The sequence below is a fragment of the Hippopotamus amphibius genome, chromosome 9 (genome assembly GCF_030028045.1).
Source record: "Hippopotamus amphibius kiboko isolate mHipAmp2 chromosome 9, mHipAmp2.hap2, whole genome shotgun sequence".
Lineage (NCBI taxonomy): Eukaryota > Metazoa > Chordata > Mammalia > Artiodactyla > Hippopotamidae > Hippopotamus > Hippopotamus amphibius.
The window spans coordinates 103,268,268-103,282,531 of NC_080194.1; the positions used below are offsets into that span (position 1 = coordinate 103,268,268).

The 14,264-nt window shown below is 41.4% G+C and overlaps 1 protein-coding gene across 1 annotated transcript in view; it reads left to right on the top strand.

The window, feature by feature from the left end:
• Positions 1–1,120: 1,120 nt before the first annotated feature.
• The window catches only part of LOC130859932 (cytochrome P450 3A29), a 45,509-nt gene continuing 32,365 nt past the window's right edge, over positions 1,121–14,264 (top strand). The window contains exons 1-3 of the mRNA XM_057747499.1: positions 1,121–1,294; positions 3,724–3,817; positions 5,642–5,694. Coding sequence (XP_057603482.1) covers positions 1,224–1,294; positions 3,724–3,817; positions 5,642–5,694 — 218 coding nt within the window. The 5' untranslated portion in view covers positions 1,121–1,223. The remainder of the gene's footprint in view (positions 1,295–3,723; positions 3,818–5,641; positions 5,695–14,264) is intronic.

Below are 14,264 nucleotides of genomic sequence, written 5' to 3' on the forward strand. Positions count from 1 at the left end.
CTCCCCACCCCTGTTATCCAAATAGAAAAACCTCATGTCACCTGTATGGAGTCCTGTGTGCTGTGTGTGCCACATCACTGGGGGCTGAGTGGTTGGGGGTCCACTTGGTCCTTGGGCTGGTTTCTCCTCTTCACTCCCTTCACACTCATTGATCTTGGACTTGTGGCCTTTCCAGAGAGAGGGGGTCATTCTTTGGTTAAGAATCTGTGTAACTGCTGTCTCCCACAGGACCCTCTGAGGGCAGGACAGGAAGCAGCCTGAATCGATACCCCTTGGTGCAGCCATCACCATCCCCTCCATGCCCTGGCTCTCCTTCAGGAGCCCCAATGGGTCATCCTGAATGTGCAGGGGTGGTGGCCAAGGCCCAGCCAGGCCCTCTTGTTGTATTAACAATCCAGGAAGATGGTGTGGTCACCAAAGAGCCACAGGAAACCGACACACAGGGGCCCTGAGTTCTCACTACTATCCACTCAAGTCCACCCACCTTTCTGATTCTCACTCTGCAGAAAGCACTCCGCTAGGTACCAAGGGAATAAGGTGACTAATACTCAGACTGCAGCCCAAACTCTCAATTTGCTAAGGGAAATCGGTGTGGACACCAACCGTGGTTCTGGAGGATAGAAGGATAATAACACAACTGTGTGCAAGGGATAGAAGCTGTGCAGAAGAGGAAGTGGTTGTTCCTGTTTAAGGAGGTTGGTTAGGAACGTCTCTAAAACACTGTTGTTTCTGAGCTGGGATTTGAAGGATGAGTGGGTACCTTCTAGGGGAAACAAGGGTATCTAGGCAGGGGAAACTGCACGGGTAAAGATTAGGAGACCTAGCTTGTCTCCAGAATTTCAAATTCTGGAGTTTAGGCAGTTACAGAGAAAAGGGCATTTTAGAGGGTGTGTATGGCTAGTGGTTTTATTTGAGTTTCTGTAACCTTTGAAATTACTGATAACACTGATTGAGTTGTTACTGGACTGCCACAGAATATGAACTCAAGGGAGGTCACACTGGCGTGTCCATGATGCTTTGTCAACTCTGAAGGCAGGGGGGCTCCTCAGGTGGAGCACAGGTGGCCCTTCATTGGCTGCAGCTCCAGCTCCACCCACGTCTTAGCACATAAACATTTCAGCTTCAGTGAATCATCACTGGGTGTGAAAGGAAGCAGGTAGGCAGAGAGTAGCCCACAGAGCTGAAAAGAAACTCAGAGGAGGGAATCACGGAGGAAAGTGGCCATGGACCTGCTCCCAAGCTTTTCTGTGGAAACCTGGGTTCTCCTGGCTACCAGCCTGGTGCTCCTCTATCTGTGAGTAACTGCCCAGTCTGGTCTCCTCTGTAACCTTGGACTTGGGGTGCTCATCATGTCCTACTTTCCCTTTACTGTTTTGAGGATCAGAGTTAATGGAGAGAAAGTTGCTTAAGCTGTGGGTGCTACCAACACCAAAGCGGGTGTTGTTGATCTTAACCCAATTCTGTTGAAGGAGTAATCAAGCCTGCACCCCCTGCCCCCGCCCCCCGCAAGGTACTATTTTCTGTAGCTCGGAGGTTTCAGTGACATTATTTGCTCCTGGGGATGCCTGACTAGCAGTTTCTAGGGACCCAACTAATCAACCAGAATCCACCAGGGCAAGATTTAAAACAACTGGTCCCTGTGCAGTGGGGTGCTCTCCCCTTCCCAAGCTCTGGGGATCCTGGAGACATGAAGTAACTTGGGGTTTGTGTCATTAGCGTCACCTTCTGGGTTCAGTATCTGCTGCAAGAGGCATGTAGAAGGATTGGCCCCTGTGTCACTCAGGGGCTTCCTGCTCCCTTCCCTCCTTCCCCAGGTGTCATTTACACAAGGTACCTGGTCACCCAGGGGCTGGAGATGATTGCTCTTCAGTTCAGATCAGCCCTTCCGTCTTTCCTGTGCCCCTCCTATGGTACCCCTTTCCAAGCCTCAATTCCCCCACCCTAGATAGTAGATGCAGAACTATCTAGCCCCAGATGAGAAGACTTTAGAGGTGCGGAGACCTGGGAGAAATCTTGACGTTATATTCATTCCTTTCAGCTTTTCCTCCCATTTCTGAGAGGTTAGCATCAGCAGAGACATTTGAGAGTGCATGTAACACACTGAACGTTCAGAAGGAGAAATTGATTTGCCCTGGTTGTGAAGGCAAAGGAAGGACCTGGGGAGGGAATAGCTCCCTTTTTGAACGTCGGTGCTCACACCTCCACCAACTTTGCTGGAGGAAGGATCCAAAGACCAGCTGGGCTTGGCCAAGTTGCCTCTGCTGCATCTTCAAGCACAGTTTATTTCAGGCAATTTTGGGGTTTATTTTTATCACATTTTATAAGAATTGATGGATATGTACAGAATATCTGGAATGTGGAAGACCTTAAACGCTAAGCTTCAAGGAAGAAACAAGGTCTTAACCAAACACTCTGGCACATTTTATAGTTACTCATGCCATGCTGCCCAGTGCCGCCGCTTTTGCTGTCTGCAGGGAGGTACCTGGAATTTGGAAGGCTTGCTTTTAGCTACAAGTGCTTGCAGGGCATGGTGAAGCATGTATACACAGCGTACTTTTCAGCCCTCCCTTTCTAATTTGCCTCTACAGAGTCTGCTTTGGAGGCCTAGCAAGTGCAGCATTAAAACCATTGCCAGCAACCTCTTCCCTCAACCTCTCTTTTGGTCAATTCTCAGAAACACCCGATTGAGAAGACCTGCAAGATGTCAAATGCCCTAGTTGTGGGATTGCACACAGGACACGTGAAGATGAGGTTCAGGTACACCAGCCATAGGAAGCACCAGCCTTAATGGCTTTTTGAGGTACTTGGCGCACAGAGGCAGTAAACAAAGTAATCTGTGATTGAGCATCTTGAAAACAAAAGTGAGTGTGCCTGGTACTATGTTTAGCAGATGAGTTTCACAGGTTGGAGGATCAGATACCATTTGAGAAAGAAGAGTCTGGAAATGGATCCTTTAGTCATTGGTTCATGTATGCATTTACAGTCAGGGAACACATGGTCAGTCACCTTTCTCTATAGGGCAAGTCAAGCAGATTGCCTGATACTAGAGACTTGAGTGTAGCTGAAGGTGCTCATATTTTTATGATGCCAGTGGAAGCCTTGAACACAGTTTGTATTTTATAGAAATAAGAATGCTGTTGTTCTCTAAGGCTTGATTATGAAGATGGATTTAAGAAGAATTAAACCCTAAAATGGAATCAGGACATAGAAGCAAAGAAAAGCATAAAAATCTCCACACCAATTGTAAGAACACTCTCACAGTAGGCTCTCTATAACTGTTATTGTATGGATGAAGTTAAGCACAATCTCATTATTGGAATGGAAAAAGAATTTTCCCCTTTCTACCTAGAATGAGAATCTCCAAATCATCTCAGAGTCAAGTTACTAAATAAACATGAGTGAATTCCCTGGAAGAATTCCAGCCTGAACATCTCAGGAGCACTCAAATTGGAACCACTTATCGAGGATCCACTCTAGGATTGGAACCATGAAGACTTCAGCTGCTTTTAGCTAATCATCATTATCTTTTATGGGTCTCATAGTGGTGATGGGGAAGGAAATGACGAGTGAATGTAATGATTGCTTTTGGAGTTGCTGATATTTATTTATCACCTACATGCTACCTTCCTAGGTTGACTGTTCCAGTTCTGAGTCAGTGACTGGCCAGCCCCAGCACCAATATTCCGCAATCCCTGTGAGCTGGTTTTCTCTTTCACTTTATAGATATGGGACTTATTCACATGGACTTTTTAAGAAGCTGGGGATTCCTGGGCCAACACCTCTGCCTTATTTTGGAAGTGCTCTGTCCTACCGAAAGGTATGTGTTGTTTCAACTCCCTCTTTTGCTTCTTGTGGTTGTAAATCCCAGCTGAGTTCTGTAGTAAAACTGCCCCTTCTCAGGAGGAAGTTCTGTGTTTTCACACTTTCCAGAAATGACATCATAGGCCCCACCCAGCATGTGGCCAATTTTATAACACGCCTCTCTTTTCAGCTGTTCGGAGCCTCAGGTTTTGCTGCCTCAGACAGCCCAGTTCCCTAGCCGATTCACCACAAGACTTGGTGTTCCATCTTGTCAGCATTGTGAAGGGGATTTTCATTCTGCCCAGTGCAGATTCCAGTGAAGTCACAATCCCCTCAGTATTAGGAGAAAATCACGAAGGAGGTGCCTGGTCATGGCTCATTAAGCTGTGTACCCAAGAGTCAGACTCTCCTGTTGGTAGCATAAGCTCTGAATAGCATTCTTTTCTTCCTCCTGGATTGCTTGGTAACTTCCGTTTCTAAGGCAGCCTGAGTATTCAATATCAGGTAATTTGCACATACTTGAATTATCTCAAGAACTGCTAATGACTGCAGTTATTTCTGTGGCTCTACTCCACTTTTGCTAACCCTGACATCTTTTGCATTTTGAGGGATGGAACCAGAGCTTTTTGTTTTACTTCTGTGCCTCCCAAGGAAGCACCTTATGGGTGTATCTGAGCAGTGAGTAGGTGTAATGGAGACAAGATGGTGGTTGTCTAGTTACTTCACACATTGAATGAGTAAGTAAGTTGTGGGGCTTCAAAAGAAAAAAAGGCAGAATCACATATACAAAATCACTAGAAAGGATATGGTTTGACACAATTATTAAAATTTTAATTTAACTGAATGTAATATACTAGGCAACAGATAGACTGTGAATTCTGGTCGAACTTTAATATTAATCCAGCTGATGTCTCGCCCAGGGCCTGGCCCCTGACGTCCAGACGTCCAGGGGCAGAGCCTTGTGTGCAGGCTGCTCTCTGCCTCAGATTTCCTTTCCTGCAGACATGAAGCTTGTTTCTCAGATTCTATTTCTCCCAACTCCAGTCTTCATTGTCTGATTACTGCCTAAGCGCTTCCTGAAATGTTTTCCCTCTGAAAAAGCAATAATTTATTATCCACCTTTCCCAGATGAACTGCTTACTAGACATACTCCAAAATCCATGTTTCTGAGGGCTTCATTTCCATAGTTAAACCATCAAATATCACAGCAGAAACTTAGTGGCAGGACTTTTTTAAGTCACAGAAGGGAAAATTCAGGGCAAGTGTTTTAATTGGCTTTGTCTTCTGTGTAGTTGTGGCATCTCCCCGTCTTTTCTCTGTTGAGCTGGGCAACTAGGAGACGAGTCCACTTTGTCGTTCATTCATTCACTCACTTATTTTCTCACTCAACACACAACCCTTAGACACATGTAAATCTGCTGGACTAAAAAGGTCACTGGTGTCTTTAACTTCATAATCCTGCTAGAAATCTAGAGAGGGCGCTTGAGATAAATGAAAGGCTGCTTAACTAGGAGATGAAAGTATTTACAGGCCGCCCTAACTTTGCCTCAGCTTCAGTTTTCTCACGAAAGACAAGGAGGTACTTAGTATTCATAGGCCAAGGTAAGCATTTAGTATCTATAATAGTTGGAGAAAATGCAAGTGATTTAAGATTCTCTGTTTCCAATATCTCCTCTATTTTCCTTCATTTCCTTTGAGACCTCTCTGAATAAGAACTTCCTTCCAACTGCCAGTGGAAAACAGTAAGCGTGATTTCATGGGTTTCAAGAACTTTTTGTCCCCAACAGAGATAGGATTCAATACATTTATATTAATAATCTAATTTTGTTTCTTCTTGCAGGATATGTTGGATTTTGACAAGGAATGTTTTAAAAAGTATGGAAGAATGTGGGGGTGAGTATCTGGAACCTTCCTTTGGATAGACTTGTTATGGTTTGATGCCCCCTGTGGTGTGGAGGACAATCTCAGTCCAGAGGTTCTTGGGATGAAATCATCTATTGTAAAGCTTTGGAGCCTTGTTCTTTCTACCAGGGATCCCAGATGTCACCAGGTATCCAGGTCCACAGTCTGAAGCAAGCCTGGAGGGTCTCAGGTCATCACTCTGCTCCAGACTTTAAGGCCCAGGGACTCCTAGCATCACTTTCTGTCCCATCTCATTCTTCCCCCCTTCTCCATTTTTCTTTCCTTAGGGTGCATTTAATTGCATAAAATGCATTATTCCAGAACATTCTAACATGTGCCCATAAATGCATTTTATGACCCTTTCCCACATGATTCACTTTTAATTAAAAACCAGAAATCCTTTATTTAAGTTTTGGATTTAATATGTCCTTTTGGAAAAAGAGCTGGTGGTTATAGGTAAACAGAATAGGAAACCATTTCTGCTCAGCTTTTTACTTTCCCTACAAGTATGGAGTTTTCATTTCTGTTTCTTTGTTTTCAATTTTCAGCCAAGACTTTCCAATATAATTGTATTCAATAATTGTTTTATCTACTGTTTTTCTCTGATTTGAAGAGATGTGGGATATATCTAACCCAGAGTGTGTCACGTGGGCTGACAGATTTTAGGAGCTTTTGTAGGTTTGGTGAGAGCAGCAGGAGAGGTGCAATGTAGTGACTAGTTGCCAAAAGGAAGTGGGAGAAGGCTCTACCTCTCTGTCCCTCTTCATCTTCTCTCAGGCGGTCCTCAGAAACCATAAGGCCCTGCTGAGTCTCCATGGCCCCAGAAGTCAGGGTGATTGAGTGGACAGAACACATAGCGCTGCATCCCTACTGGGCCAGCTCCAGCTGCTTTTCCAACAGTTAGAACTTGTGAGCTCTGGATGGAGTCACTTTTTCTTGGTGGACCCCATTTTTCTCTTTAGAAAATGGTTCTCATGCTTGGGTGTAAATGATAACCACCTGGGAGAGCTTGTTATAAATACAGACTTTGACCCCACCCATCAGCACACTGCATCCATATGATCTGGGGTGGGGGCAAAATCTGAAGTTTAACTGGTAGAGTAAGAAATACTAAGGCTGGAGTGACATCACGAACATAAAGGGTCACCCCAAACCACGATCCCTTCTCTATCCAGATGTTTTTGAAAAAACATGATGGGAAAAAAGGAATCATCCAAAAAATATGGTTAATCAGATGGAAGAGCAGATTACGTACCTCCTCAATCACTGCTGTCACTGCTTCAACACTAAATGCACTTGAGACTCACTTAAACCCTCTGAGTTTTAAAGTAGTTTTTGGAAACGGGCAGAAATAAGTGCAGCGTTTGTCATCCATTATTATATGTGATCACAGAACCATTTGAAATTCCTCTGTGAAGTGAAAGGAGGAATAGGTGACTTGCAGCAAATCTTCCAGTGTGTTCCAGCCATGGCAAACAGTTGATAAGGGAAACAAAAAGCCAGAAGACAGTGTGATTAACTCAGAGTAAACTTCATGCCAGTGGTCCATTCCCATGAACGATCATCCCGACCATCAGGAGATCAGGCCGAATTGGGATGCATCACACCTCAGGAGTGGGCTTTGTGTGGTAGGTGGGTCAAACGTGGGCCTGCCTTGCTGCTAATGGATGTCACCTACATGGAGCCCGAGGCCCACATGGGACCCATGTCGAAGACTATAAGCAAGGAAGAGAAAATATTTAAAAAATGAACTACGCATGACCCTCTGAATTTCTTTATTCTCTTTGTCCTTTTGTTTCAAATTTTTCTAACCTTGATGCTACCAAGGATATCTCCTTATTATTTATCATTTCCTTTACAAATTGTAAAGTAGAAAGCAAATTTCAGAAAATAGAGCAGAGAAATTTTTCATAATCTTATTCTCACTTGTGGAGCATTCCAGGTCTTATTCATTTGCAGACACATTGATACATATTTATAATAAATATATCTCCAAGTTTCATAGGCCTTTTCCATGCTTTTTTTTAAGTTCTTTATTGGAATATAATTGCTTTACATTGTTGTGCCAGTTTTTGCTGTACAACAAAGTGAATCAGCTGTATTTATACATATATCCCCATATCCCCTCCCTCCCTCGAATCCTTCCTACCTTTCTTATCCCAGCTCTCTAAGTCATCACCCATCATCGAGTTGATCTCCCTGTGTTGTGCAGCAGATTCCCACTAGCTATCTATTTTACATTTGGTAGTGTATATATGTCAATGCTACTCTCTCTCTTCATCCCAGCTTCCCCTTCACCCCCCGCCACCCCTTGTCCTCCTGTCTGTTCTCTACATCTGCATCTTTATTCTGGTACTGTCAATGGGTTCATCTGTATCATTTTTTTAGATTCCATATATATGAATTAGCATATAGTATTTGTTTTCCTGGCTTACTTTGCTCTGTATGACAGACTCTAGGTCCATCCACTTAGCTACAAATAACTCAGTTTCATTCCTTTTTATGGCTGAGTAATATTCCATTGTATATACATGCCACATCTTCTTTATCCATTCATCTATTGATGGACATTTAGGTTGCTTCCATGTCCTGGCTATTGTAAATAGTGCTGCAACGAACATTGTGGTACATGTTTCTTTTGGGATTATGGTTTTCTCAGGGTATATGCCCAGTAGTGAGATTTTTGCATCATATGGTAGTTCTATTTTTAGTTCTTTGAGGAACCTCCAAACTGTTTTCCATAGTGGCTGTACCAACTTACATTCCCACCAACAGTGCAGGAGGGTTCCCTTTTCTCCGCACCCTCTCCAGCATTTATTGTTTCTAGATTTTTTGACGATGGCCATTCTGACTAGTGTGAGGTGATACCTCAGTGTGGCTTTGACTTGCAATTCTCTAATGATTAGTGATGTTGAGCATCTTTTCATGTGTTTGTTAGCCATCTGCATGTCTTCTTGGGAGAAATGGCTATTTACATCTTCCACCCATTTGTGGATTGGGTTATTTGCTTTTTTGGTATTAAGTTGCATAAGCTACTTTTATTTTTTTTTATTTTTTGAGGGGTACACCAAGCTCAATCATCTGTTTTTATACACATATTCCCGTATTCCCTCCCTCCCTCGACTCCCCCCCCACCCTCCCTCGACTCCCCCCCCACCCTCCCTCGAGTCCCCCCCACCCTCCCCGTCCCAGTCCTCTAAGGCATCTTCCATCCTCAAGTTGAACTCCCTTTGTTATACAACAACTTCCCACTGACTATCTATTTTACAGTTGGTAGTATATATATGTCTGTGCTACTCTCTCACTTCATCTCAGCTTCCCCTTCACCCCCCGTCCCCCCAAACCTCAAGTTCTCCAGTCCATTCTCTGCATCTGCGTCCTTGTTCTTGTCTTGTCACTGAGTTCATCAGTTCCATTTTTAGATTCCGTATATGTGAGTTAGCATACAATATTTGTCTTTCTCTTTCTGACTTACTTCACTCTGCATGACAGACTCTAGGTCTATCCACCTCATTACATAAAGCTCCATCTCATTCCTTTCTATTGCATAAGCTACTTTTGTATTTTGGAGATTAAGGCTTTGTCAGTTGCTTTGTTGGCAAATATTTTCTCCTGTTCTGAAGGTTGCCTTCTAGTCTTATTTATGGTTTCTTTCATTGTGTAAAAGCTTTTAAGTTTCATTAGGTCCCATTTGTTTATTCTTGATTTTATGTCCATGATTCTAGGAGGTGGGTCCAAAAGGATCTTGCTTTGATGTATGTCATAGAGTGTTCTGCCTATATTTTCCTCTAGGAGTTTTATAGTGTCTGGCCTTACATGTAGGTCTTTAATCCATTTTGAGTTTATTTTTGTCTATGGTGTTAGGAAGTGTTCTAATTTCATTCTTTTGCATGTAGCTGTCCAATTTTCCCAGCACCACTTATTGAAGTCTTTTTTCCATTGTATATTCTTGCCTCCTTTGTCAAAGATAACATGCCCATATGTGTGTGGGTTTTTCTCTGGGCTCTCTATTCTGTTCCATTGATCTATGTTTCTATTTTTGTGCCAGTACCATACTGTCTTGATCACCTTAGCCTTGTAGTATAGTTTGAAGTCAGGAAGCCTGATTCCACCAACTCCATCTTTCTTTCTCAAGGGTGCTTTGGCTCTTTGCATCTCCATACAAATCATAAAATTTCTTGTTCTAGTTCTGTGAAAAATGCCATTGGTAATTTGATAGGGAGTGTGTTGAATATGTAAATTGCTTTGGGTAGTATAGTCATTTTCACAATGTTGATTCTTCCAATCCAAGAATGCGGTATGTCCCTCCATCTGTTCATATTGTCTTTGATTTCTTTCATCAGTGTCTTATAGTTTTCTCCATACAGGTCTTTTGCCTCTTTAGGCAGGTTTATTCCTAGGTATTTTATTTGTTTTGTTGCAATGGTAAATGGGAGAGTTTCCTTAATTTCTCTTTCTGCTCTTTCATTGTTAGTGTATAGGAATGCAAGAGGTTTCTGCGCATTAACTTTGTATCCTGCTACTTTGCTAAATTCATTGTTTAGTGCTAGCAGTTTTCTGACAGCATCTTTAGGGTTTTCTATGTATAATATCATGTCATCTGCAATGAAGGACAATTTTACATCTTCTTTTCCAATTTGTATTCCTTTTATTTCTTTTTCTTCTCTGATTGCTGTGGGTGACACTTCCAAAACTATGTTAAATAATAATGGTGAGAGTGGGCACCCTTGTCTTGTTCCTGTTCTTAGAGGGATTTTTTTCAGTTTTTCACCATTGAGAATGATATTGGCTGTTGGTTTGTCACGTATGACTTTTATTACATTGAGGGAACTTCCTCCTATGCCCATTTTCTGGAGAGTTTTTATCGTAAATGGATGTTGAATTTTGTCAAAAGCTTTTTCTGCATCTATTGAGATTATCATACGGTTTTTATCCTTTAATTTGTTAATATGATGTATCACATTGATTGATTTGTATATATCAAAGAATCCTTGCATTCCAGGGATAAACCCCACTTGATCAAGATGTATGATGTTTTTAATGTGCTATTGGATTCTGTTTGCTACTATTTTGTTGAGGATTTTTGCATCTATATTCATCAGTGATATTGGTCTGTAATGTTCTTTTTTTGTGACATCTTTGCCTGGCTTTGGTATCAGGGTGATGGTGGCCTCATAGAATGAGTTTAGGAGTGTTCCTCCTTCTGCTATATTTTGGAAGAGTTTGAGAAGGATAGGTGTTAGCTCTTCTCTAAATGTTTGATAGAATTCTCCTGTGAAGCCATCTGGCCCTGGGCTTTTGTTTGTTGGGAGATTTTTAATCACAGTCTCGATGTCCTTGTGAGTGGTTTGTTCATATGCTCTATTTCTTCCTGGTTTAGTCTTGGAAGATTGTATTTTTCTAAGAATTTATCCATTTCTTCCAGGTTATCCAATTTATTGGCATATAGTTGCTTGCAGTAGTCTCTCGTGATCTTTTGTATTTCTGCGGAGCTGGTTGTTACTTCTCCTTTTTCATTTCTAATTCTGTTGATTTGCATCCTCTCCCTTTTTTCCTGGATGAGTCTGGCTAATGTTGTATCAATTTTGTTTATCTTCTCAAAGAACCAACTTTTAGTTTTATTGATCTTTGCTATTCTTTCCTTCATTTCTTTTTCACTTATTTCTGATCTGATCTTTATGATTTCTTTCCTTCTGCTCACTTTGGGGCATTTTTGTTCTTCTTTCTCTAATTGTTTTATGTGTAAGGTTAGGTTGTTTATTTGATATTTTTCTTGTTTCTTGAGGAAGGATTGTATTGCTATTAACTTCCCTCTTAGAACTGCTTTTGTTGCATCCCATAGGTTTTGGGTTGTTGTGTTTTCATTGTCGTTTGTTCCTAGGTATTTTTTGATTTCCTCTTTGATTTCTTCAGTGATTTCTTGGTTGGTTAATAGCATATTGTTTTGCCTCCATGTGTTTGTAATTTTTACAGTTTTTTTCCTGTAATTGTTACCAATTCTCATGGCGTTGTGGTCGGAGAAGATGCTTGATACGATTTCAATTTTCTTGAATTTACCAAGGCTTGATTTGTGATCCAAGATGTGATCTATCCTGGAGAATGTTCCATGTGCACTTGAGAAGAAAGTGTATTGTGTCGTTTTTGGATGGAATGTCCCATAAATATCAGTTAAGTCGAGATGGTCTAGTGTGTCATTTAAAGCTTGTGTTTCCTTATTTATTTTCTGTTTGGATGATCTGTCCATTGGTGTAAGTGAGGGGTTAAAGTCGCCTACTATTATTGTGTTCCTGTCGATTTCCCCTTTTATGGCTGTTAGCATTTGCCTTATGTATTGAGGTGCTCCTATGTTGGGTGCATAGATATTTCCAATTGTTATATCTTCTTCTTGGATTGAGCCCTTGATCATTATGGAGTGTCCTTCCTTGTCTCTTGTAATAGTCTTTAAAGTCTAATTTGTCTAATATGAGTATTGTTCTTCTGGCTTTCTTTTGAGTTCCATTTGCATGGAATATCTTTTCTCTCCCCTTTCTTTCAGTCTGTTTGTGTCCCTAGGTCTGAAGCGGGTTTCTTGTAGACAGCATATATAAGGGGCTTGTTTTTGTATCCATTCAGCCAGTCTGTGTCTTTTGGTTGGCACGTTTAATCCATTTACATTTAAGGTAATTATTGACATGTATGTTCCTATTACCATTTTCTTAATTGTTTTGGGTTTGTTTTTGTAGGTCTTTTCCTTTTCTTGTGTTTCCTGCTGAGAATTTCCTTTAGCAATTGTTGTAAGGCAGGTTTGGTGGTGCTGAATTCTCTTAACTTTTGCTTGCCTGTGAAGCTTTTGATTTCTCCATCGAATCTGAATGAGATTCTTGCTGGGTAGAGTATTCTTAGCTGTAGGTTTTCCTCTTTCAAGACTTTAAGTATATCCTGCCACTCCCTTCTGGTCTGCAGAGTTCCTGCAGAAAGATCAGCTGTTATCCTTACGGGTTTCCCCTTATATGTTATTTGTTACTTTTGTCTTGCTGTGTTTAATATTTTTTCTTTGTGGTTAATTTTTGTTAGTTTGATTAACGTGTGCTTCGGTGTGTTTCTCCTTGGGTTTATTCTGTATGGGACTCTCTGTGATTCTTGGGCTTGATTAACTATTTCCTTTCCCATGTTGGGGAAGTTTTCCACTAGAACCTCTTCAAATATTTTCTCAGACCCTTTCTTTTTTTCTTCTTCTTCTGGGACACCTGTGATTCGTATGTTGGTAAGCTTAATGTTGTCACCGAGGTCTCTGAGACTGCCTTCCATTCTTTTTATTCTTTTTCCTCTTTCCTGCTCTGTAGCAGTTATTTCCCCCATTCTATATTCCAGCTCACTTACTTGTCCTTCTGCCTTAGTTATTCCGCTGTTTACACCATCGAGAGTATTTTTAATTTCAGTTATGTGTTGTTCATTACTGTTTGTTTGCTCTTTAGTTCTTCTAGGTCCTTTTTAAATGTTTCTTGTATTTTCTCTAATTTGTGTTAGAGTTTTTGGATCACTTTTACTATCATTACTCTGAATTCTTTTTCAGGTAATTTTCCTATTTCCTCTTCATTTATTTGGACTTGTGGGTTTTTGTCTTGCTCCTTTGCCTGCAAGGTGTTTCTTTGTTTTCTCATTTTGTCTAATTTATACTATTTGCTGTCTCCTTTCCCTATGCCTAGTAGTAATTCCTCTTGTTTCTGTTCTCTGCCCCCTGTAGTGGGATTGGTCCAGTGTCTTGAGTAGGCTTCCTGATGGGAGGGTCTGGTGCCTTCTTTCTGGCGTGTGGATCTGAATCTTTTCTCTCTGATGAGCAGGGCCATGTCAGGTGGTGTCTTTTAGCATATCTGTGAGGTTAATATGGCTTTAGGTAGTTTGTGTGCTGATGGGTGGGTTTGTGTTCCTGTCTTGTTTGTAGTTTGTTGTGAGGTATCCAGCACTGGCAGTTGCAGGCAGTTGGGCAAAGCTGGGTGTTAGACTCTGGTAGAGGCCTCCATGAGAATTCTCTGCAGTTAATCTATCCTGTGGCTGAGGACTCTCTAGTGGTCTAGCATCCTGGACTCCGTGCTTCCTCCCCAGAGCCTCCAACTTTACTTCTGGTCAAGGAATCCAGACTCCAGAGGTTGCTCATCCTGGCAACAAAGGGGATTAAAAAAGACTACCCAAGGCCCAGATTAATGGTAAAAGGTTAAATCAAACAAACAAATACTGAATCAAGGAAACACATATATGCACAAGAAACATAAAAACAGAACCCCATAGAACATAAAGCACTAGAACAACCAGACAGAAGAACCCCAGAAAGCAATCAGACAATTAAAAAGAAAACCAACAAAAATTCAAAACAAAAACAAACAAACAAAAACCAGGGAAATTGTGAAAATGAGGACCAAATACAACAGGGACCAAATAGAAACAGGGAACAAATATACCAAAGAGCAAGAGAACAACCAGATAGACTGAAGAGCCCCAAAACGAAATCAAACAATTATAATCAGAATTAAGATGAAGACAAAACCTAATAACAAAAATGGAAGCCTTGTGTCATTTTAAAAATA